At 40.2% G+C, this 27,357-nt stretch overlaps 1 protein-coding gene across 1 annotated transcript in view; it reads left to right on the top strand.

The window, feature by feature from the left end:
- The first annotated feature begins 3,725 nt into the window (after positions 1-3,725).
- The window catches only part of LOC131952557 (uncharacterized), a 28,725-nt gene continuing 5,093 nt past the window's right edge, over positions 3,726-27,357 (top strand). Inside the window, exons 1-2 of the mRNA XM_059315279.1 lie at positions 3,726-4,122; positions 12,224-12,418. Coding sequence (XP_059171262.1) covers positions 12,295-12,418 — 124 coding nt within the window. The 5' untranslated portion in view covers positions 3,726-4,122; positions 12,224-12,294. The remainder of the gene's footprint in view (positions 4,123-12,223; positions 12,419-27,357) is intronic.

Genomic DNA, 27,357 nt, shown 5'->3' with positions numbered 1-27,357 from the left:
TACACATAAAATACAAAATAAAACTTGCTTTCTTTAATATAAACATTGGTATTTAAATGAGCAAACAATGATTAATAAATAAAACAAGTTTTTTTTTTTATTTCAGTGCATTTACATTAACAAGCTTATTATAATACATATTTTTATGTTGGGAGATCACTCCCGGTTTATTTGAGACGAAATAGCGGCGTATTATACGCCGCGGGTCAGCTCGTAGTAGGAAATAGCTTAAAGCCGGAAAAGTACACACAATAATATGATGTCATTGATTCTAGAGTAAACATTGAATTATAAAGCCAATGCCGAAAAAATACACGATAGTAATGACGTAGTCGATACTCGATAATAAAAACACAGACAATTATCGCCTAATTCATTTGTCTAACCTTAAAAGTGGTTTGCGTGCAAAATTTATTTCATACAACTCTTCGGGTAGGGGCTAAGTCCCTTCCCCCCACCCTCCCCGGTAGAACGCCTAAACCCCCTGTCCCGGTACAGCAGTAGCGTAGCGAGGGGGGGGAGGGGGGGGTACATATGTCCCCGGGCGCCGACCTTAGGGGGCGCCAACATGGGTTGGAAAAATAAATTGAAAGGTTGAGGGGGGGGGGGGGGAAATCTTGAGGGGGTGTGCAAATCGAAAAGTTTGTTCCCGGGCGCCGGGAAGGGTCGCTACGCCTCTGGGTACAAGGTCTACCACCCCCCCCCCCTCCCAAAAAAAAAGGCCCTGAAAAAAATTCAAGTGCCCCACTACCGGACAAAAGTCTGAAAGAAACACTGTTTGCGTGACTGAGGTTTATCGGCCAAAAGTCTGAAAGAAACACTGTTTGCGTGACTGAGGTTTATCGGCCAAAAGTAGGAAACGGGTCTATATTATAGAATGCGACCAGTGTTTCTTTCAGTCTCTCCGGGGTGCGAGTACCTAAAGTTTTCGAAGGAGGGGGGGTGGTCTAAATTTTCTGGGAGGGGGCAGACACTGGTAGAAGTATATTTCCTATATAAATTTTATTTTGTTGAATGGGACGGTAGACGTGCTTCGGGGTGGGTGGAGATTCGGTGCAATGTTTAGGGTATGGCTACGACTATATTTAGCATCAACGTGCAGTAGCTACGCGTAGATCTAGCTTAAATCCGGTTAAAACCGATTCTGGATAAAAATCAGTTTTCAATGACATTTTTCGTCTCCGGTTAAATTTGAGGTTGAGGTGGGGATTTTGGTTTTGGTGTAAAGAAAAAGACATCACTATCAACTAGCGCCCGTTGTATTTCTCCCTCAACGGGCCATTTATCTCGTAGATCTATATTAGATTGCCATAGAGCGGAGAGATTTTTAAAAATCTAATTATATCCGCTACTGAATTTGTGACGTTTTGGCCATTCGCTTTGTGCCGTTTATTTCCTTATCTAAAACAAAAGTTCTCTGAACAGAAAATTCATCCAATTTAGTTCACCAGACGTCATATACCAGTGTCTGCCCCTACACATTAAACATGACGTGTTCTGTAAACCAACTACAGATGGTGGAAGTTAGTACATAGCGTGGTATGGTGAGGTTTGAACATATTACAAAAATTAAAAGGTTTAGCGATCGTGGGTGACGCGAATGTGTAGGGGGTTGTATATCATTTTGTTATAATGTGTTATAGAGGGTCGGGATGGCTTGGGGGTATGTAATATAGCACTTAATTTGTTTCTTACCTCAAGATTTCTGTTACATAGAGCTGTTTAATTGGACACAATAGGCTCACATAATTTTAAATTCAAGCACAACATAGATCAAAAGTTTCTAAGTTGCTTTAATTGAACAAACGATTTACTCTCACAAGATGTGATTTTAAAATCAACTTTAAAATGTTTTTTATGCTAACTAGGTGTGTTGTATTTTAAAGAGAGAGAGAGGGGGGGGGGGGCGGAGTTCCTTTAAAATAACATTATTTCTCCAGGTCTTTAAATATCCAATAATATTCGATTTTATGGGTGGGGTGGGTAATAATATTTTGTACAGTTTTTAAGAATAGAATCAGACAGCTGGAGATTTTTTTCAGGCATATCTGTTGGTAAAGGGGGGGGGGGGGTAGGGGGTGCAGTGCTTTACCTGGTGAACTTCCACTGCAGCCAGACCTTAAATATATATATTTAAACTTTAGTAAACACTCCAAAATTTTTATGCTCCTACCCCTCAACCCTCCCCGTTTTGTTTCGGAGAAAAAAAAGCTTTAAGAAAACTTGGGGGAGCAGAAAACAAGATTTAGTCTAAATAAGTTAAAATTTGGGGCCCCGAGCTGCTGCCCTGCCAGCCTACCCAAGGAGCCGCCACTGTATTCAAAACTCATTTAATATCCGGACAATCTGCCTCCATGTCTATCATTTAATATCCGGACAATCCCCCCCCCCCCCGCGCCCTCGCTACACCTCTGATGCCTACCATACAACGTCAGGCGACTAACCCGACAACATAGAGCAGCCATATTACTATCCACCATCCAGTTTCATATCCACACACGCCGCCTCACTATTAACTATCCACTATTTAATGGCCAAACAAACGACCCCATCAACTTTCCACAAAGGGAAATCCAGTGAAAATTTTAATATCAGGCTACAGATCAAAGACTGGAATCTCCCATCATCATAAAAACTCTTGTCTGACGTTTAAAGCAGGGGCCGTCCACTTTAACCAACACACACACACACACACCGACGGTCGTTTAAAGCAGGGACCGTCCACTTTAACCAACACACACACACACCGACGGTCGTTTAAAGTAGGGAGCGTCCACTTTAACCAACACACCGACGGTCGTTTAAAGCATGGACCGTCCATTGTAACGAATGCACACGCACACATACACACACACACACACACACCGACGGTCGTTTAAAGCAGGGACTGTCCACTCTAACACACACACACACATACCCACACACACCGACGCTCGTTTAAAGCAGGGACAGTCCACTCTAACACACCCACACACACATACCCACACACCGACATCTGGATAGACTGATGCTATAAGCCCCCAGGACTTTCCTCATAATCAACTCTTCGATTGATTACAATTTAAAGAATCGCACTTCTGTTCAAAGTAAATATTCCATAAAACAATAGGTTTATCTAAATTGTGTAGAACATGAACATTTTACGAAGGAGGAGGATTGTATCGAGATTGTAGATATGACGGATGGTAGAGTTTGGATGGTAGATGTGTTGGATGGTAGATGTTTCGGATGGTAGAGATGTAGTTATATTATCCTCCCCGAACCATCGTTAATATGGCAAGATGTACGATAGTATAAAACCAACATTTTTCTATGTACGATTAAATAAAGGTATAAATGTCTTTAAAAGCATTCCCTATCGTAATTATACACATTCCAATCGGTTCACTAATTTAGGAGTAAAATGTTCCGTAGTTATGGCAGTAGTACTAAGAAAATTATAAAATTAAAAAAAAAAATTATCTCAGAATATTTTTAAAAATCTTTTGAGGAAGTTAAAAGATAACGTCGATGAAATAACCAGAAGTCAGTGTTCGTGTAATGCTCAGCGGGAAGCTGTAAAGTGTAAAGTTTTTCAGTTGTCTAAAAAAGCGTAATCAAATTTTGCGTTGTGAATATGCGAGCGTCACGACACCGCGGCAGCGTAGAGCGATGACACCCCCGCAAGCAAGCGGACCACAACTTGACGTCTGCCCATGCGCGTGGGGACGTCAGATCCGGCGTTAAATTGGCGGGAGCGAGTGGGTTACACTGCTGTGGATATGTTTGACACGCGAAGACCAGCGCAGTACAGATCAAATACCGGCGTAGCTAGGGTTAACAAAGTACCGGCGTAGCTAGAGCTAGAGCTAATATACGTAGGTTTAATAAAGTACCAGCAAGGATAGGTTAATATAATACAACCATAATTAGGAACACTAAGTTTGAGAAATTAATCAGTAAGAACTCTAGAAGTAATCATCTGTGGTCGTGAAAGTTATCCTCTAAATGACCCTCTATGTAAGTAGATAGAACATATTGTTAACAAATCAAGTACTCTCAATCCATAGATTGATATAATCTATTGGTGACACGTTGGTTCTCTATTGGATTCTGCTGGCCACCGAAGGATACTTTACTCAGGTAAGACTCAGATAAACTCTACTTCATCTATCCCGTGGACTATCAGGTCTGGAAGTCTAAGACGGGCAACATATCTGTATGTTGATTATGTGCTCGTTAGTTCAGTGGGTCAATTCTGGATAGACCACACACATATACTATGATTCTGTTTACTGATATTATATTTTTCTATCAAATTGTAAACATTTTGTTCGTTGAAGTATAAACATATACAGCGTTTCTTCCAGACTTTTTTCTACCGGGGGGGGGGGGCACTTGATATTTTCGGGGGAGGGGGGGGGGGGTGGTCAACATTTTATCGGGGGGGGGGGGGGCGAACACTAGTAAAATTATATGTTTACTAGAAAAATTCCATCTCGTTCCGGGGTGGGGGGAGTAGAATTTCTTCGAGGGGGGGGGGGGGGGGGGGCAGAGGGGCTTTGCCCCGCCCCCCCCCCTCCCCCGAAGAGATGCCTGGTAGAAACTCTGAATATATATCACTGAGCGTACTTATTCCACGTGTTCATCCGAAGTAGAATAATTATCTAATTAGCTGCCAGTCTTTATCCTAGCGGTAACTGAGAAAGCTGATGTACCGTCTTAATTACGCATGCGCCGAAATCTATAGTCAACATGACTGTACTCTTGCTCACTAGTATTTCTTCAGTCTTTGCTTGGCTGAAAAGAATCGTCTCTGTGGTGTATTTATCATCTACAATCTTGATTGCCCCAGGATAGGCGATCATCTTATCAGGAATTACACGAATGAGGGAGGGGGGGGGGGGGAGGTATCGTGGTTCAAATTGGGGATGAAATGTCAGTCAGTCTGTGACCCGGGAAAGTCTGACATTTAAGTATCAAAGTAGACGAAATTGTCAGGAGTTGGTAGACTTACAACACAAGCAACATTAGTTTAGTCAGAGATCAGACAAGAAGGTCAATATTCACACGAACAAATAGTCAGTCAAACAGGTTTATAGTCAGTCAGTCAAACAGGTTTATAGTCAGTCAGTCAAACAGGTTTATAGTCAGTCAGTCAAACAGGTTTATAGTCAGTCAGTCAAACAGGTTTATAGTCAGTCAGTCAAACAGGTTTATAGTCGTCAGTCAGTCAGACAGGTTTATAGTCAGTCAGTCAAACAGGTTTATAGTCAGTCAGTCAAACAGGTTTATAGTCAGTCAGTCAAACAGGTTTATAGTCAGTCAAACAGGATTATAGTCAGTCAAACAGGTTTATAGTCAGTCAAACAGGTTTAAGTCAGTCAGTCAAACAGGTTTATAGTCAGTCAAACAGGTTTATAGTCAGTCAGTCAAACAGGTTTATAGTCAGTCAGTCAAACAGGTTTATAGTCAGTCAAACAGGTTTATAGTCAGTCAAACAGGTTTATAGTCAGTCAAACAGGTTTATATTCAGTCAAACAGGTTTATAGTCAGTCAAACAGGTTTATAGTCAGGCAGTCAAACAGGTTTATAGTCAGTCAAACAGGTTTATAGTCAGTCAGTCAAACAGGTTTATAGTCAGTCAGTCAAACAGGTTTATAGTCAGTCAGTCAAACAGGTTTATAGTCAGTCAGTCAAACAGGTTTATAGTCAGTCAGTCAAACAGGTTTATAGTCAGTCAGTCAAACAGGTTTATAGTCAGTCAGTCAAACAGGTTTATAGTCAGTCAGTCAAACAGGTTTATAGTCAGTCAAACAGGTTTATAGTCAGTCAGTTAAACAGGTTTATAGTCAGTCAGTCAAACAGGTTAATAGTCAGTCAAAAATGTTTATAGTTAGTCACTCAACAGGATTATAGTCAGTGAAAAATGTTTATAGTTAGTCAGTCAGTCAAACAGGTTTATAGTCAGTCAGTCAAACACGATAGTGCAATATTTAAATACTTGGAAAGATAACGTTACTCAGCCAAAGTCAGACAAGTAATTATTTAGTCACACCCGTCACTATTTAGTCAGTCATAACAGTAAATATTTAGTTAGCCACGACGGTAGATATTTCATCATTCTTATCAGTGGCTATTTAGTCAGCCACATAAAAGAATATTTAGTCAGTCATATCAGTGACTATTTGGTCAGCAAATCAGTGAATATTTAGTCAGTCATATCAGTGACTATTTAGTCAGCTAAATCAATGATAATTTAGTCAGCCACATCAGTGACTATTTATTCAGCCACACCAGTGACTATTTAGTCAGTCATATCATTAAGTAGTTAGTCAGCATCTCACGTTAAAAACATTCAGATAAAAAATCAAATAGTCAGTCACATTAAATATTGAGTAGGCCGCACAAGTGAATGGTCATTTATCCACTTCAGGTTAGTTATTTATCCACAAAAGTATGGATTGAACTAATCCACTCGAAAGATGTACTCGGGGGAATAATTACATAATCGATTCCAGAAATTTATGAGGCCACTTGACGACCATTTGTGAACGAGTCGTGTACGCTTTGATCTGCGGATAGAATCACGACAAGATATTTCGCTGTGATATCCTGTTGGTTTTTTAAAAAACGATGTCATTTGTAAAATAAAATATGCACTGAATTATTAAATTACTGTAGAATTTTTACGATGTTATTTGTAAAGAAAAAGTACTGAATTACAAAATTACTGTAGAATGTTCATCTACTTTTCAAAATTCATATTTACGTTTGTCTTGGGAATTTCTGGTCGTTTTATTTCATGAAGTAATCGAATCCTATCTGACATAAAAAAAAGTCGATTATCTGCTGTGTTTCTGTCTTAAAGTAATCGAATCCCATTTGGTTTGGTTGATATCAATATGACGGTAGTGACTTGGTTACAGCCGCGGCAATTAGTGATAGATTAATCTCGGCCTGTTTCAGGCTTTAAAAGTTTTAGTGGGATTCCAAAATTTACGCGAATATTTTGTTTGATGTTTTGACGAAAGGACCAAGATTTGTATGAACGTGTATGTGTTTGATTTTGTGACAACTTGAACAAGATTTTACATTCACATAACCACTTGCGTCTGGTTTGTGGTTGATATAACCAAATGTGGTTGGTTTGTGGTTGATATAACCGAAGGTGGTTGGTGTGTGAATGGTATAACACGTGTGGTTGCAAGCTGGACGTGCCTACTTGCCTATGCCCTTATTGCCCCTAGATTGTGTGATGCCCACCTGTGTAGAGACCTTAATGCCCTTAGATTGAGTGATGCTCATATGTGTACAGCCCTTAATGCCCCTAGATTGAGTGATGCCCAGCTGTGTACAGACCTTAATGCCCCTAGACTGAGTGAAGCACAGACCTTAATGCCCCTAGATTGAGTGATGCCCAGCTGTGTAGAGACCTTAATGCCCTTAGATTGAGTGATGCCCAGCTGTGTACAGACCTTAATGCCCCTAGATTGAGTGATGCCCAGCTGTGTAGAGACCTTAATGCCCTTAGATAGACTGATGCCCACCTGTGTACAGACCTTAATGCCCCTAGATTGAGTGATGCCCAGATGTGTACAGGCCTTAATGCCCCTAGACTGATGCCCAGCTGTGTACAGACCTTAATGCCCCTAGATTGAGTGATGCCCAGCTGTAAAGATCGTGTGGAGCTGCCCATCTTGATCAGAGCTGGTCACGTGACACAGATATCCCAATTACGTCTTGTCTAATTAACGAATATTGACACGAAGAGCACATTAACTGTTCCGATTTATTTTAAGCCTGGTCGAGATCCTGGTTGATAACATTGAGCTGGTTTCAAATCTGAAATTTAAAAAAAAATTGGCGTCAAAACGTTTATATGAGCGTAGCAAGCGCAATGTTTTTTTTTTCCAAAGCAATTGCTCCTATGGCCAGTAACTGTGTTGATGAACCGACCCCCCACCCACCCAACCCCACCCCCTTTCTCACCCCACACCCCAATATTTGGGTCGAAATTACCAAAATGTATTTGCTCCTTTGTCAAGCCAATCGAAAAGATCAGGTTTGTCAGAATTATTAGAAAAAAACCCGGGGTAAGCTTGTTACATTAAATCTGGGGCCTAGACTTGTTTCTCTAGCTCAGAGTTAATGTGTTAGTCTAAGCCTGTTAGCTCCATCTGACACGAACTCAGCTAGGGCCCTGGTAGCTTGGACTCCATTGTGTGAGGTCATAATGTCAAAAAAAATAACTTCATACTTGCAATGTAGGGACGATGGCGCGGAATACACAGGTTTGTCGTGTGGGAAAAGCTAAACAAATAAACCTATCCGCTAGACACAATCCTCTATCCCTGTTAGACACAATACTCTATCCTTGCTAGACACAATCCTCTATCCCTGCTAGACACAATACTCTATCCCTGCAAGACACGTACCTCTATCTCTGATAGATACAATCCTCTATCCCTGCTAGACACAATCCGCTATCTCTGCTAGACCCGTACCTCTAAAGCTAACAGACCCGTACCTCTAAGGCTACCTGACTATACCTCTAAGGCTGATAGACCCATACCTCTAAGGCTAACAGAACCATACCTCTAAGGCTGATAGACCCACACCTCTAAGGCTGATAGACCCACACCTCTAAGGCTGATAGACCCATACCTCTAAGGCTGATAGACCCGTACCTCTAAGGCTACTAGACCACACCTCTAAGACGAATGCCGATATAGGTGAAATCGAGTACCGCTTGATTAATTACTGACATTACAGAAATTGGACGATGCACCTGAAATGGCCGGTTTTGGTTAAAAAATAATTTAGTTACATTAAAGCCCTGTATACTTCTTGATTAAGTTTACTATACAAACTAAAATACTTTAAAAACGATACATCGATATTTTTGTTCTTCTATTGGATACACTTGGAGGAACTGAACAATAACCTTTTCTATCAAACATTCATGAACTCGATAATCCTAACAAAACATATCGATCAAGTGAAAACAGTTGCTCAACAAAAACTAGTTTACATTAACTAACGATACCATCTTTTTTTCTGTGTTTTTTCTTTCTGTCCATGTTTTTGTGTTTCTAACTCTCCCCAACATCGCATAAGTGTGAAGTTTTCCTCCTGTTCGTGTAAAATGTGAAGTTTTCCTCCTGTTCGTGTAAAATGTGAGGTTTTCTTCATGTCCATTTAAAATGTGAAGTTTTCCGCCTGCCCGTATTAACTGTAAAATGTGAAATTTTCATCGTCCGTGTAAAATGTGAAGTTTTTCTCCTGTCAGTGTAAAATGTGAAATTTTCCTCCTGTCCGTGTAAAATGTAAAATGTGAAGTTTTCCTCCTGTCGGCGTAAAAAAAGTTGACAACCCTGAAACAAAAAAAAAAACCGGTAAAAATTCAGATAAATGTATTTAGATACGTTTGATACGACTTTAAACATTTGACTATCCAATTCAAACATTTAAACGTGGGCTGATCAATAGAGGGCCTTAAGTCACAATGACATATTTGTGGAAATTTAACACAAATTTCAATATTTGATAAAAAGCAATGATTCGATTTTAATACTACCAGCGTTTAATTATTGACGTGAGTTGATTAAAATATTTAGGACGTCATTTATTTGACGACGTCATCATAACATCAACACCATAAAGAAACCACAACACCACCAATATCAGAACACCATCTTAACACGAACCACACAAGGACACCATCAGAATATGAGAGACGAAAGAAATTAGGTAGACACCATCAGAATCTGAGAGACGAAAGAAATTAGGTAGACACCATCAGAAGCTAAGAGGTGAAAGATATTAGGTAGACACCATCAGAATCTGAGAGATGAAAGATATTAGGTAGACACCATCAGAATCTGAGAGATGAAAGATATTAGGTAGACACCATCAGAATCTGAGAGATGAAAGATATTAGGTAGACACCATCAGAATCTGAGAGATGAAAGAAATTAGGTAGACACCATCAGAATCTGAGAGATGAAAGTAATTAGGTAGACACCATCAGAATCTGAGAGATGAAAGTAATTAGGTAGACACCATCAGAATCTGAGAGATGAAAGTAAAACGTGTTTTATTATTTAATTTGTTTTATTTTTAACGAGACTTAGGTATTCTGCATAGCTACGCATACGTTTTTCAAAATAATTATGCTTAAAATCTTAGGCAATACATAACCCGTATACAAAAATACAACGACTTCAAAACTCAACACTATATCTAATTAAACACAAACCTTTACAATGTAATATTAATATAATCATTAATAAACCGAGATTGATCTCCCCTAAACTTTTTCGAATATTCTTATATAACTTGGAATATAGACATGATTTTTAATTACTTAAACTTTTAAAAATAGAATAGAATCTCATAGAAAAAAAGAATTGCGCACCAAGCGAACGCCAAAACAAAATGTGCATAATAGTGGGCAATATTATTAGTACTTTATAAATTTACATGCGTTTTTTTGAGAAAACGGAAATAGCGTAAATTAGTACTTCCGGTCAACGGAAATTACTCAAATTTTGACATAAGGTAGAGAGTTAGATCTTTTATTTACATGTGAAATTTCATTTATTTATCTGAAATAGTACTCAAGTTATAGGCTTTTGAAAAATTCAAAGTAGAAAAAGTACCACTTCCGGTTATCGGAAATCGCTCAAAAGTTGATCAGAATCTACGATTTTGATAGAATACTGATATATACAAAATTTCATCAACCTAGCTGTAACGGTACTTAAGTTATCGTGTTTACACACACACACAGACACACACACACAGACACACAGACAAGATTGTTTTTCCGTATCAGTGAGGTGTAAAACGTCGAGATTTGTAAAAATCTTAATTTTTTTTTTTGCACGATTACAAGACTTTCTCTATACTTCGTATATACGAGAAAGTAAAAAGTAAGTGACGTACCTCTTCTACGTTGATTGTTTAAGAGAGTTACTACATGTGGTTGGGGCGGCGTGGTGGAGGGGGTAGAGTGCACGACTTCTATCTCCTTAGTCTAGAGTTCGAACACTAGATCCAAGTTAGTACTACATTCCTGATTCCACGCAGCCGAGTTAAGTATACAAAGGCAGTTGAGCATAAAACTTAGAACACGGTACCTGATATGCCGAGTACCCAGAAATTACCACTTGAAAGAAAATTGATATGTCTACTGGCTGAACAGGGAGGGGGGGGGGGGGGAGATATATTGGTATTCGATTTTCTAGCTGAACTCATAAGTCGAAATTTAGAAATAATACACCCATCTCATATTAAATATAGTTTAAGTGTATTAAAATTGAGTGTTCATATATGTATTAGTTCTATAACTATTCTGTTCGTTCTAACTAAATCGAAACTCCGTCTGAACAAATAATATTTGTTTTAAAACCGATCTAAACCCAAGACAATAATTACCTGCCCCTTAGTGTGGCTCTTGTGTCAACCAATATCACTCCCCAGGATAATCGAGTTATCGGCCTTGTTTAATTCCCATTGTTTCCCTTTTGTTATTGTTATATATTTTTTTAAATCAATGCCTATTTTAGCTAGTTAGATTTTAAAAAAAAAATAGATATTTTAGCGTTATCCTAGAAAATAAACTTAACTGGAAAGTCAAAATTGGGTTACAAGATTTGACCACAGACCCTCTGAACAACAGATATGCAGACAGACAAACAAACAAGACAAAGTGACTTAAGAAACAGCGCGTAAAGGTCAGCTGTACGCGAATGGACATGAACTTTTCGCGACCCACGCTGGTGTGTGGACAATGAAAACAATTACAAGGCTGTCCAACACACTCGCATAAAGTGTGATCAAATTTATGCACATCTAAAACTAGCAGACGTGAAAATATCAATCCCAACAGCAAACTGAACTTGATGTAAAAATACCCGGCAAAAACCGGAGTTAAAGATAGGAAGTGAGAAACGAGAGAATTCCTTGTCTCCAGACTCTCTTTGTTTCTGGCACTCATTAACGGCCACGACTCCCACGTAATTAAAGCTAATTGAGGTCAAAGAAACGAAGCGTCTATTTTGACTTTGAAATAGAAACTTAAACAAAGGCACCGGTTGTTTTTTTTACGTAGCTACAGATTTAAACTGGACACTGGATTTAGACAGCACTGGATTAAGACGACTGGATTTAGACCAAGTTGTTTTGAGACGACTGGATTTAGTATGCGGTAAAACCTGGTTCTTCTCTCTCTGTGTAGGTGAGTGTGTCGTCTGCCGTCTGCTGCCGTCCTCTGCCGTCTGCTGCCGTCTGCCGTGTGCCGCGAGGAAGATGATGTGCTGGATCCAGGTGTCGCTGCAGGTGTTGACGACGTTGGTGCTGCTCTACTTGGTGCTGCCTTCAACATCATCTATGAGGGTCTTCAGCAGTCTACGGTCGGATCGACAGTTAGAAGGTTCGTATTTTATAGGTTCGACAGTTAGAAGGTTCGTATTTTGTCGGCTCGACAGTTAGAAGGTTCGTATTTTATAGGTTCGACAGTTAGAAGGTTCGTATTTTGTCGGCTCGACAGTTAGAAGGTTCGTATTTTATAGGTTCGACAGTTAGAAGGTTCGTATTTTGTCTCGACAGTTAGAAGGTTCGTATTTTGTCGGATCGACAGTTAGAAGGTTCGTATTTTGTCTCGACAGTTAGAAGGTTCGTATTTGGTCTTGACACTTAGAAGGTTCGTATTTTATAGGCTCCACAGTTAGAAGGTTCGTATTTTGTCTCAAAAGTTGGAAGGTTCGTATTTTGTCGCATCGACAGTTACTAGGTTCGTATTTTGTCTCGACAGTTAGGAGGTTCGTATTTGGTCTTGACAGTTAGAAGGTTCGTATTTTATAGGCTCCACAGTTAGAAGGTTCGTATTTTGTCTCAACAGTTAGAAGGTTCGTATTTTGTCGCATCGACAGTTACTAGGTTCGTATTTTGTCTCGACAGTTAGAAGGTTCGTATTTGGTCTTGACAGTTAGAAGGTTCGTATTTTATAGGTTTGACAGTTAGAAGGTTCGTATTTTGTCCGATCGACAGTTAGAAGGTTCGGATTTTGTCTCGACAGTTAGAAGGTTCGTATTTTGTCTCGACAGTTAGAAGGTTCGTATTTTGTCGGCTCGACAGTTAGAAGGTTCGGATTTTGTCTCGACAGTTAGAAGGTTCGTATTTTGTCTCGACAGTTAGAAGGTTCGTTTTTTTCTCGACAGTTAGAAGGTTCGTATTTTGTCGGCTCGACATTAGAAGGTTCGTATTTTGTCTCGACAGTTAGAAGGTTCGTATTTTGTCTCGACAGTTAGAAGGTTCGTATTTTGTCTCGACAGTTAGAAGGTTCGTATCTTGTCTCGACAGTTAGAAGGTTCGTATTTTGTCTCGACAGTTAGAAGGTTCGTATTTTGTCTTGACAGTTAGAAGGTTCGTATTTTATAGGTTCGACAGTTAGAAGGTTCGTATTTTGTCTCGACAGTTAGAAGGTTCGTATTTTGTCTCGACAGTTAGAAGGTTCGTATTTTGTCTCGACAGTTAGAAGGTTCGTATTTTGTCTCGACAGTTAGAAGGTTCGTATTTTGTCTTGACAGTTAGAAGGTTCGTATTTTATAGGTTCGACAGTTAGAAGGTTCGTATTTTGTCTCGACAGTTAGAAGGTTCGTATTTTGTCTTGACAGAAGGTTCGTATTTTGTTTTGACAGTTAGAAGGTTCGTATTTTGTCTTGACAGTTGGAAGGTTCGTATTTTGTCTCGACAGTTAGAAGGTTCGTATTTTGTCTTGACAGAAGGTTCGTATTTTGTTTTGACAGTTAGAAGGTTCGTATTTTGTCTTGACAGTTGGAAGGTTCGTATTTTGTCTTGACAGTTAGAGGGTTCGTATTTTATTTGTGTAAAATAACGAGCAGAAGATTCGTATTTTGTCTCGAACGTCATAGTCAGATCTGAACTCCCCCTCCCCTTTCCCTTGCCTGGGGCGATGTCTGAAAGAAACTCTGTACTTAACGTATATGAACCCTCTAATCATCTTTACGTTGCGTACATCTCAATCAATGGTCGAACACGTCTCAATCAATGGTCGAACACGTCTCAATCAATGGTCGAACACATCTCAATCAATGGTCGAACACATCTTAATCCATGGTCGAACACATCTCAATCAATGGTCGAACACCTCTCAATCAATGGTCGAACACATCTCAATCAATAGTCGAACACATCCCAATCAATGATCGAACACATCTCAATCAATAGTCGAACACATCTCAATCAATGGTCGAACACATCTCAATCAATGGTCAAACACATCTCAATCAATGGTCGAACACATCTCAATCAATGGTCGAACACATCTCAATCAATGGTCGAACACATCTCAATCAATGGTTGAACACATCTCAATCAATGGTCGAACACATCTCAATCAATGGTCAAACACATCTCAATCAATGGTCGAACACATCTCAATCAATGGTCGAACACATCTCAATCAATGGTCAAACACATCTCAATCAATGGTCGAACACATCTCAATCAATGGTCGAACACATCTCAATCAATGGTCGAACACATCTCAATCAATGGTCGAACACATCTCAATCAATGGTCGAACACATCTCAATCAATGGTCAAACACATCTCAATCAATGGTCGAACACATCTCAATCAATGGTCGAACACATCTCAATCAATGGTCGAACACATCTCAATCAATGGTCGAACACATCTCAATCAATGGTCAAACACATCTCAATCAATGGTCGAACACATCTCAATCAATGGTCGAACACAAATCTCCCCACCTCCTCTATACGTGTCTACATGATGGGACGTGCTAGATCAAACTGTGTACGCCTTCTATCAGTATCGTGTAAACTGTGTACATGCGGCATCATAGTTAATTTGTGTACACACTAAAGCATAGTCAAGTTAGGTACTCATATTTTAAACTGTGATAAAACGACCAGTTTTTTCTCTGTGATAAAAATATCTGATTTGCCAGTGACACCCAATCAAAAACATCGATCTGCAGATGTCTGCGGTTGGGTTCAAATCTCAACTATCTGCGGTTGGGTTCAAATCTCAACTATCTGCGTCTGCAATTAAACTTTCAAAGCCCTTTTAAAGCCCTCATTTCGCTAAAATTTGAGTTAACAATTAAACTTTCAAATCACTTATTCCGTTATTAACATTACAGTTTGCAATTAAACTTTTAAATCCCTTATTTAGCTAGCATATAAGTAAACTATTAAACTTTTAAATCCCTAATTCCGCTACTGATATTTAAGTTTACGATTAAACTTTCAAATTAAGTTGAGCCGATTAAGACTCCATTCTCTGTATCTTAAAGGTCGTGCATTAGCTTTCACAGCTTGCTCTTAGAAGATGTGAGGAACAAAATGGGACTTTTTGTTGTAACTTGTATGATATATTACAATAAAATGATGTATTACAATAATTACATCTTTAATCTTGCGAATGATTTCACCAACTGCCAGCTTCTACCCCCATCCCCACCCCCTGAGAATGTATCCATATAATTGAGCTTGCTTGTTTCACCGCGTTTTCATTTTTTTGTTTGCTGTTTTTTCGTACGCCTCAGTGAATTTCGCCTTTCCTTATATGATTTTGATTTATAATTTTATAATTGGATAATATAATTAGCAACGACATGATAGGAATGGACGAAATTAACACGCCTAAGGGGACGGAATGCATCTTGTGGGGGGGGGGGGGGGCTATCTTTAATAATGTTAGATAATTTGCAAGATTTGAATTATTTTTGTTACTTTCTATCTAGGTGTTCAACAACTATGTCAAGGCCAAGTAGGGTTTAGTGCATAGTCGTTTGTTTCTTGTCACGTGGGTTAGTTCTAGGTTTTTTTGACATGCGCATGTTTGGTGTGTGACGTCTATTTCCAGCATCTTGTGCCAAAGTATTTGATACACACAAAAATAGGGATGTTGTTTTCTCCCTCGATTATTCTCATAAGAAATTGTTCCCGTCGTACTTTCTGACGATAGCCTTACATTTGCTTGTTAAAATAGCCATAAAACACGGACTCCAAAGGTCAATGACCCTCAAGTCTCGTGCAGTAGTTACTCGAATATAGATCTGGCTCGGGCTCTACTTAAATCTGCTCTCACCTAGGCAGGTGGCGATAATTGACCTCATTAATTAACATTTTTATCTCACAAATGCTCTAGATCGACAAGCTCCACAAGGATTTGGTATGTGAATCTGAAAGTGTGACAGATTTTATATGAGAGTGTTTGTGTGAAAAGGATTCTTAGAGACTGTGGAAAGTTTTACGTATCCGGAATGATTTTATAGGAGTGATGTGAGAAAAGGGTCTTGTAAAAAGTTTTACGTATCTGGAATGATTTTATATGAGTGTTTGTGAGAAAAGGGTCTTGTAAAAAGCTTTACGTATCTGGAATGATTTTATATGAGCGTTTTTGTGCGAATAGGTTTTTTGTAAAACGTTTTACGTGTCCGGAATGATGTGTAAGAATAAATACCGATTGTATCACTCAGCATAGGAGGTTTACCATACATTTTGTAACATTGAGTAGCATGGTATTTGGGTGGTGATGCAATTTTTTAACCCCTACTATAACAATATTAATTTAATTTGGATCATGCACATACATGGGGTAATTCAGTTGCTCCATGATGTGTGATCTAGGTGATCCGTGAACATCATTGTGTGTGGCTACTAGGCAGGGGCGTAGCGAGGGGGGGGGGTACGGACCGCACCGGGTGACACCATTTAGGGGGGTGACACCAATGCAAAAAATAGCAAAATATATGGAGAAAAAGTTGAAGGGGGGTTGCAAATCGAAAATTTGAAAGTTTGTCCCCGGGAAGGGTCGCTACGCCTCTGGGGGGGGGGGTGACACCATTAAGTGCCGCGCCGGGTGACACCCGACCTCGCTACGCCACTGCTACTAGGTAACCAATGAACATCGTGATGTATACCCACTCATGATGTGTGGCTACTCAGCGACCCATGAACATCATGATGTCTGGCTACTCAGCGACCCATGAACATCATGATGTCTGGCTACTCAGCGACCCATGAACATCATGATGTCTGGCTACTCAGCGACCCATGAACATCATGATGTCTGGCTACTCAGCGACCCATGAACATCATGATGTCTGGCTACTCAGCGACCCATGAACATCATGATGTCTGGCTACTCAGCGACCCATGAACATCATGATGTCTGGCTACTCAGCGACCCATGAACATCATGATGTCTGGCTACTCAGCGACCCATGAACATCATGATGTCTGGCTACTCAGCGACCCATGAACATCATGATGTCTGGCTACTCAGCGACCCATGAACATCATGATGTCTGGCTACTCAGCGACCCATGAACATCATGATGTCTGGCTACTCAGCGACCCATGAACATCATGATGTCTGGCTACTCAGCGACCCATGAACATCATGATGTCTGGCTACTCAGCGACCCATGAACATCATGATGTCTGGCTACTCAGCGACCCATGAACATCATGATGTCTGGCTACTCAATGACCCATGAACATCATGATGTATACCCACTCATGATGTGTGGCTACTCAGTGGCCCATGAACATCATGATGTCTGGCTAAGTTGCCCTGGTACTATACATCTACGAACCTTGAGCCTTGTATAAGAAAACACAAAATCAACCATTACTTTCCCATTGCGAGACAACAATAAAACAAAGTGTATATTTCGACACTGCAAGATGGCGTCCAAGGCAGTCCCAGTACAAATAATTAAAGCGAATAACGCGAGGCAGCTAACAAGTTGAAACACTAATCATTGCCGCCACACAATGCGAGATGACTTAGTTCAAGACGTTTAGCAAACAATGCGAGCCAAGCAAGGCCTTCGGGGCACAATTAAACTGTTAACATTTAATTTCAAATTATTAACTAGTTGTTTATTTTTTTTTAAAAAAAAGCTAATTTTAAAGTAGAGTTGATGTGAAAACTTTGACAGGATAGTTTACATGTATTTCCTAAACACGATGTTCACCAAAACTGCATTGAAGTTCATGTGTGGTTTATAAAAGTGATTTCTGATCATCTTAACTTGGTCATTTAGTCAGTGGCGTAGCGAGGTCGGGTGTCACCCGGTGCGGCACTTAATGGTGTCAATCCCCTAGAGGCGTAGCGACCCTTCCCGGGGACAAACTTTCAAGTTTTCGATTTGCACCCCCCCACCCTCAAATTTTCGATTTGCACCCCCTTAGAACTTTCCATTTGCACCCCCCCCCCCCCCCCTCAAGTTTTTCTCTATATAATTTCCAATTTTTTGCCTTGGTGTCACCCCCCTAAATGGTGTCACCCGGTGCGGTCCGCACTCCCCCCGCCCTCCCCCTCGCTACGCCTCTGCATTTATGTAACACATTCTGATTGTCTATGTACCTGATCATTAAGGTAAGACATTCTGATTGTCGAGATACTTGGCCATTTATGTAACACATTCTGATTGTCGATGTACCTGATCATTAAGGTAACACATTCTGATTGTCGATGTACCTGATCATTAAGGTAACACATTCTGATTGTCTATGTACCTGATCATTAAGGTAACACATTCTGATTGTCTATGTACCTGATCATTAAGGTAAGACATTCTGATTGTCGAGATACCATTTATGCAAGATATTCTGACTACTAAAACCTCTCGATCTAACGCAGATTCCTTTAATCGTTTGACAATTCACTGGACCGTCAGTCCCATGACATAAATTACATCACAATCGAAGGCTACGATCGATCTCTTACGATTGTACGGGAGGCGACATACAAGAGCAGGTTTACGGTAACAGTCGTGTTTCGGAAATTAAAAACAAAATAAATATAAACCTGATCCCAACATTGTAATTGTATTGGTGAAAACCGTTGATATCGGAGACCATCCGATTAACTACTTGCGTGTTTTTAATTTCAAACAAGTTGTGTTGATGGTGTAACAAACACCTTTTGTTGACTGTGTAACAAACACCTTTTGTTGATGGTGTAACAAACACCTTTTGTTGACTGTGTAACAAACACCTTTTGTTGACTGTGTAACAAACACCTTGTGTTGTATGGTGTTGTGTTGATGGTGCGACGATCTGTTGAAAGAATATTAATGAGACAGTGGCCACAATTTGACTGCTATAAAAATGAAAAAGATCAGGCGAAACCGACAGTTAAATATTACGATATTGACGTTGTCGGAATTCCGCTAGGTATAAGACAACCCCCCCCCCAATCTATGTACAAGACCGCCCTAAGATGTATTGATAGCTAGGTTCACTAAGTGTGGATAAAACTACACGGATCTGGAGAAGATCCACAGTCACCCATCACCAGCGATGGCCAAAAAAAAAAAAAAAAACTAGAATAATCCGATAGATCGATAGATCGATAAATCAGTCGACCCTTGGACAGACACAGGGTGTTAGACAAACAAACAGACAAACAGCAGTGTTCACCCGCGTTAATTAAACAAGTGTGACGCACTTCCCAAACCTCATTACCTGTCCCTCATTACGTAAGTCATCGAGTGTCTGTGGGGGTGTGGTGAGTACATGAATTACGCGGTGCTGTACTGTTTCAGTATAGACCACTGTCCACCAAAACACTAACAGTGATATAAATATGACCAAAACACTAACTGTGATATAAATATGACCAAAACATGAGAACAAACCCTAACCCTTAAATTGAGAACTACACACTAAAGCAAGTTTTTTTAATTATAAAATACCGGCTGTTAAAACCTACACAATTTTTAAGTCACGCTAAAATTGTCTAACTCTATGGCACTTACTACAACCAATCGGCTAAAGCTTTGTGTACACGATTTTTTTTTAAACGAATGCTTAAAAAATTAATTGAGAAAAACAGTTTAATATATTTTCTAGAATTTTTATGTTGGGAGAAAAAACTGCCAACTAATTTTTTTTATTACGGATTGAAATGAGGAGTTTCCGTCGTAGAGAATGTTGAATGATGCGACACCACAAGACAGTCGACATCGTGGTTTTGTTGATCAATACAATAGCAAAAAACTCTAACGTTATTTATCGGCGTGGTGATTTTTTTTTAAATACAAAATAATTTCAAAGATGGTGTGTTAATTATTCAGTTCAATATGTCTGTATATCTGTGATTAATTTATTTTTTTAAAGGTTTGAATAAAGTTTTGCGACGTTGCAATTGATTACACATCTTGTTAAGTAGATTGTCTGACCTTTAGTGTACGTTTTTTAGATTAAACATTCAGACAATATAGAGGTTAGTTTGTTTATTGGCTTATCTGCTGTGTGTAGTAATGGGGGGAGACCAGTGGTTTGGGGGGTGGGGGGTGGGGGGGGGGGGGTCTTGTAAATGTTGGAACTCGGTCATTATATCTGATAGGGGGGGGGGGGCGGGTACGTAATGCGGTGTTTAGACTAGTCGTGTTGGTAAGGTTAACCTAGAGGTGAAGGCTAGCCAGAGTTGTAACTAGCCATGGTATTTCAGCTAGCCACAGCCAGAGTTTCAGCTAGCCACAGACACAGTATCAGCTAGCCACAGTATCAGCTAGCCACATTTTTAGCTAGCCCCAGTTAGTCTCAGCTAGTTTCAGCTAGCCATGGTATTTCAGCTAGCCACAGTTTCAGCCAGGCAAAGGTTCAGCTAGCCACAGTTTTAGCTAGCCAGTTTCAGCTAGCCATAATATTTTAGCTAGCCACAATCTCCGCTAGATAATGGCTAATGATAAGTTTTGTAAAAAGCTAATCTTGTAATGATTTCCTCTTGACAGAGGACAACATGTCGACATAGCGCATCGCGCCGTCTGCTCTGGTCAAGGAATGATTCGCTATGCGTTGCTTCACTGCGCGTTACGACTTGTTTAACGTTTTAAAACATCGTAACGAACATTTATTTTCATCAGAGAACCCGCTCGCTTGACTCTTTTATAGAAACCAGGTCACGGTTAAGTGAACCCATCCAGCGCCATCATGAAAGTGAGTACGTATTATCAATAGCATCCCTTCACTATCTCGGCTCATTGATTGGCCGAGTGTTTGACTTGTGCGTGCAGTAGAGCGTGACGTAGCTATAATTCATCCAGTTTTCTGCGTGTGCTTGTGATGTGTGAAAAATAAATTGGTTAAAAAAAACGATGTTACACGCAGAAGTGGCTGTCAGTGAGCACCGTGGGTTGTACAACAGGGTTGTCCAATTATTGACGTCACACGACAGCTTAGCGCTGCAGGTTGTGAAAAATAACTGTCCATACAGCACAATTTTAACACCATTAACACAATCATTATGACACCATGAACTTGACACCATCAACATGACACCACCAACTTAACACCATCAAGATGACACCACCAACTAAACACCATCAACATTACACCATCAACACGACACCATCAACTTGACATCATTAACATGACACCATCAACATGACACCATCATCACGACACCATCAACCTGACACAATTATAATATCAAACCATCACCCCCACACCTCGCTCAAGATCTAGGTGTGCTTTGATTGGATCCGAAACACAATTAGATCGCACTTTATTTACACTTGTAATCAATCATCGATTTTATTGATTTGTGCGTAAGTGACCATTTGAGATCTGCACTATAACAGACGATAACGACCAACCAACGGACAGACGCCATCTTGATTTAGTCACTTCTGGCCACATGTTTGTGTTTAAAATACTTGAACACTGTAAATGCCAGGCATCGTAGGGTACCCACCTGGTGAGCAGATTAGTGTCGTGTGTTTAAGCACACACGCAGGCGCGTGCGTGTTGGCATGGAGTGGTCACGTGATGCCCGTGCCAGGGGTCACGTCGACCAACATCAAACCTGACCTGTGTAGCATGCTCTCACGCACGAGCGTCATAGATCTTCAGACACGCCCACCTCGTTCGTTGACCCGCAGGTCGTCATAGAACTTTAGACACGCCCACCTCGTTCATTGACCCACAGGTCGTCATAGATCTTCAGACACGCCCACCTCGTTCATTGACCCACAGGTCGTCATAGAACTTTAGACACGCCCACCTCGTTCATTGACCCACAGGTCGTCATAGAACTTTAGACACGCCCACCTCGTTCATTGACCCACAGGTCGTCATAAAACTTTAGACACGCCCACCTCGTTCGTTGACCCACAGGTTGTCATAAAACTTTAGACACGCCCACCTCGTTCGTTGACCCATAGGTTGTCATAAAACTTTAGACACGCCCACCTCGTTCGTTGACCCACAGACCAGCAGGTTGTCATAAAACTTTAGACACGCCCACCTCGTTCGTCGACACACAGACCAGCAGGTTGTCATAAAGCTTTAGACACGCCCACCTCTTTCGTTGACCCACAGGGCGTCATAAAACTTTAGACACGCCCACCTCGTTCGTTGACCCGTAGGTCGTCATAAGCTTTAGACACGCCCGCCTCGTTCGTTGACCCACAAGTCAGCAGGTCGTCATAAAACTTTAGACACGCCCACCTCGTTCGTTGACCCGTAGGTCGGCATAAAGCTTTAGACACGCCCACCTCGTTCGTTGACCCACAAGTCAGCAGGTTGTCATAAAACTTTAGACACGCCCACCTCGTTCGTTGACCCACAAGTCATCATAAAACTTTAGACACGCCCACCTCGTTCGTTGACCCACAAGTCATCATAAAACTTTAGACACGCCCACCTCGTTCGTTGACCCACAAGTCATCATAAAACTTTAGACACGCCCACCTCGTTCGTTGACCCACAAGTCATCATAAAACTTTAGACACGCCCACCTCGTTCGTTAACCCACCGGTCAGCAGGTCGACCTTGAGAGTGTGAGCAGTATATGGGGTCAACTGCTGTGGATGTCAACAAGAGGCAGTAGTCACAACAAGTTGGACATGATTTATCTCAATGGTACAGTGGCGATGATATATCTTAATGATACGGTCACCACGATTTATCTCAATGGTACTGTATCCAAACTTGTATTAAAGTCACAAAGACAACGTGACCATACTTTATCCAGTAACAACGCTGCCATACTTTATCCAGTAACAACGCTGCCATACTTTATCCAGTAACAACGCTGCCATACGTGATTTATCTCAATGGTACAGTGGCGATGGTGTATCTCAATGGTACAGTGGCGATGGTGTATCTCAATGGTACAGTGGCAATGATTTCTCTCAATGGTACAGTGGCGATGATATATCTTAATGATACGGTCACCACGATTTATCTCAATGGTACTGTATCCAAACTTGTATTAAAGTCACAAAGACAACGTGACCATACTTTATCCAGTAACAACGCTGCCATACTTTATCCAGTAACAACGCTGCCATACTTTATCCAGTAACAACGCTGCCATACGTGATTTATCTCAATGGTACAGTGGCGATGGTGTATCTCAATGGTACAGTGACGATGATGTATCTTAATGGTACGGTGGCGATGGTGTATCTCAATGGTACGGTGGCGATGGTGTATCTCAATGGTACAGTGGCGATGGTGTATCTCAATGGTACAGTGGCGATGGTGTATCTCAATGGTACAGTGGCAATGATTTCTCTCAATGGTACAGTGGCGATGATATATCTTAATGATACGGTCACCACGATTTATCTCAATGGTACTGTATCCAAACTTGTATTAAAGTCACAAAGACAACGTGACCATACTTTATCCAGTAACAACGCTGCCATACTTTATCCAGTAACAACGCTGCCATACTTTATCCAGTAACAACGCTGCCATACGTGATTTATCTCAATGGTACAGTGGCGATGGTGTATCTCAATGGTACAGTGGCGATGGTGTATCTCAATGGTACAGTGGCAATGATTTCTCTCAATGGTACAGTGGCGATGATATATCTTAATGATACGGTCACCACGATTTATCTCAATGGTACTGTATCCAAACTTGTATTAAAGTCACAAAGACAACGTGACCATACTTTATCCAGTAACAACGCTGCCATACTTTATCCAGTAACAACGCTGCCATACTTTATCCAGTAACAACGCTGCCATACGTGATTTATCTCAATGGTACAGTGGCGATGGTGTATCTCAATGGTACAGTGACGATGATGTATCTTAATGGTACGGTGGCGATGGTGTATCTCAATGGTACGGTGGCGATGGTGTATCTCAATGGTACGGTGGCGATGGTGTATCTCAATGGTACAGTGGCGATGGTGTATCTCAATGGTACAGTGGCAATGATTTCTCTCAATGGTACAGTGGCGATGATATATCTTAATGATACGGTCACCACGATTTATCTCAATGGTACTGTATCCAAACTTGTATTAAAGTCACAAAGACAACGTGACCATACTTTATCCAGTAACAACGCTGCCATACTTTACCCAGTAACAACGCAGCCATACTTTATCCAGTAACAACGCCGCCATACTTTATCTAGATACAATGCGGCCTTACACAAAGTATTGATGTCATTGTTGTAAAATATTTGACTTATGGTAAGAGCTGTCTAACTAAAGGTGTGTGATGTATGGGCAAGGCTGTGTGACATATGAGCAAAATTTGTGACAATATGGCCAAAGTTGTGTGACATATGGCCAAATTTGTGTGAAATATGGTCAAAGTTGTGTGACATATGGCCAAAGTTGTGTGACATATGGCCAAAGTTGTGTGACATATGGCCAAAGTTGTGTGACATATGGCCAAAGTTGTGTGACATATGGCCAAAGTTGTAGATCAGCAGCCAACAGTCCCACACAATATATAATTACATTTTGTTAATGAAACGTACGCTAAGTCAAACTGAATATGAATTTTTCAAACTCTTTAATTATTCCCATTTAATTATTCCCATTTAATTATTCCCATTTAATTATTCCCATTGATAATGCACTGAAAAGTTTCTCCAAATATAATACCATATCAAAGGAGTTCGCCAAGAAAAAAACAATAGAGGGTTAGAAAAAAAACAATAACAATAAACTTGATGAGTTTAAAAAATCCAAGACACGTTAAAAAAGTCAGTAAAGAAAAGACGTTGAATTGGTGTAAAAAATAATCAAGCTGAAAGTACAGACATCTCACAGGGTAAAATAAAGCTCTGCTCTGACGTAGCTAATGATCGAAAGGAGAATTTATCGACAGGATCGTTCACACAAGGCTCCGCTTAATTTTGTTGTAGTGTGGTTGTTGGTAGTCAGATTCAGGATATTCTTGTATCTTAGTCACAGGATATTGTTATATCCTAGCCACAGAATATTGTTATATCCTTGCCACAGAATATTGTTATATTCTAGCCACAATATTGTTATATCCTAGCTACAGAATATTGTTATATCCTAGCCACAGAATATTGTTATATTCTAGCCACAGAATATTGTTATATCCTAGCTACGGGATATTGTTATATCCTAGCCACGGGATATTGTTATATCCTAGCCACGGGATATTGTTATATCCTAGCCACGGGATATTGTTATATCCTAGCCACGGGATATTGTTATATATCCCAAGAAATACACCCAATACCTAATACAACTGAAGCAATATATCCCAGGATACCCAATATCTAATACAACTGAAGCAATATATCCAAGGATACCCAATATCTAATACAACTGAAGCAATATATCCCAGGAAGTACACCCAATATCTAATACAACTGAAGCAATATATCCCAGGAAGTACACCCAATATCTAATACAACTGAAGCAATATATCACAGGATACCCAATATCTGATACAACTGAGGCAATATATCCCAGGAAGTACACCCTATATCTAATACAACTGAAGCAATATATCCCAGGAAGTACACCCAATATCTAATACAACTGAAGCAATATATTCCAGGAAGTACACCCAATATCTAATACAACTGAAGCAATATATCCCAGGAAGTACACCCAATATCTAATACAACTGAAGCAATATATCACAGGATACCCAATATCTGATACAACTGAGGCAATATATCCCAGGAAGTACACCCAATATCTAATACAACTGAAGCAATATATCCCAGGATACCCAATATCTGATACAACTGAGGCAATATATCCCAGGAAGTACACCCAATATCTAATACAACTGAAGCAATATATCCCAGGATACCCAATATCTAATACAACTGAAGCAATATATCCCAGGAAGTACACCCAATATCTAATACAACTGAAGCAATATATCCCAAGAAGTACACGCAATATCTAATACAACTGAAGCAATATATCCCAGGATACCCAATATCTAATACAACTGAAGCAATATATCCCAGGAAGTACACCCAATATCTAATACAACTGAAACAATATATCCCAGGAAGTACAGCCAATATCTAATACAACTGAAACCTTTGAAGATACGCCCGCCCCTTAACATATCACAGCAGCCATTTTTTATAGCTTTTAGAATTAAGTTTTGATACAACTCTGATTAGTATTAATCAATTTGACGATTATTTTCAGCTCCGTTAATGACGCTTTAAAAAAATTAAATCCTATTAGAACAAAAGCAATATTCTATTTTTAGTAAGAAGATAGGAGCACGAGAGCAAAAACAACTTGTGAACAACATCAGATTGGCGTCAGTCAGGTGACTGTACACTTAGTTTAGAGTTACTACACACATCCACAACCCATTGTAGAATCCAATAAACATATATCGACCATCGTTATCATCTAATGACCCATCTTCACAATCCATGACCCATATTATAATCAACATATCTCGACCATTGACCCATTTTGACCATCCATCTACCCATTTTGACCATCCATCAACCACTTTAACCATCCATCGACTCATTTAGACTAATTATCAACCCATCTTGACCATCCTTCGACCACTTTTGACCATTCATCGACCACTTTTGACCATCCATCAACCCATCTTGACCATTCATCGTCTCATTTAGACCAATTATCAACCCATCTTGACCATCCATCAATCTATCGTGACCATTCGTCGACTCATTTAGACCAATTATCAACCCATCTTGACCATTGTCGACCACTTAACACGCCCTTATCACCACTGCTGCACCCCCCCCCCCCCATCATTATACCGTTATCACGTGATCTTGTCTCGCGCCATGTCACCTCTAATGAGCAGGTACTGACGGTGATTAATCAACCAATCAGAAGATCTAGCTGATGACGGGGATTAATTAAACCTCCACCACCCCCCAGTGTCAACAAAACACATTGGGAAGCTGATGTTGTCTTTAAGTTATAATTTGAATCAGTGTGGGCGTGTTGGGGCGTCTAGAGGTGTGTATGGTGTGTCTATCATGTGTGTATGGTGTGTGTATGGTGTGTCTATCATGTGTATATGGTGTGTGTATGGTGTGTTGTGAT

Source organism: Physella acuta, unplaced genomic scaffold, assembly GCF_028476545.2.
Source record: "Physella acuta isolate Inbredline_101_S28 unplaced genomic scaffold, ASM2847654v3 ptg000876l, whole genome shotgun sequence".
NCBI classification, from domain to species: Eukaryota; Metazoa; Mollusca; class Gastropoda; family Physidae; genus Physella; species Physella acuta.
This window is presented reverse-complemented; position numbering and strand designations above follow the sequence as displayed.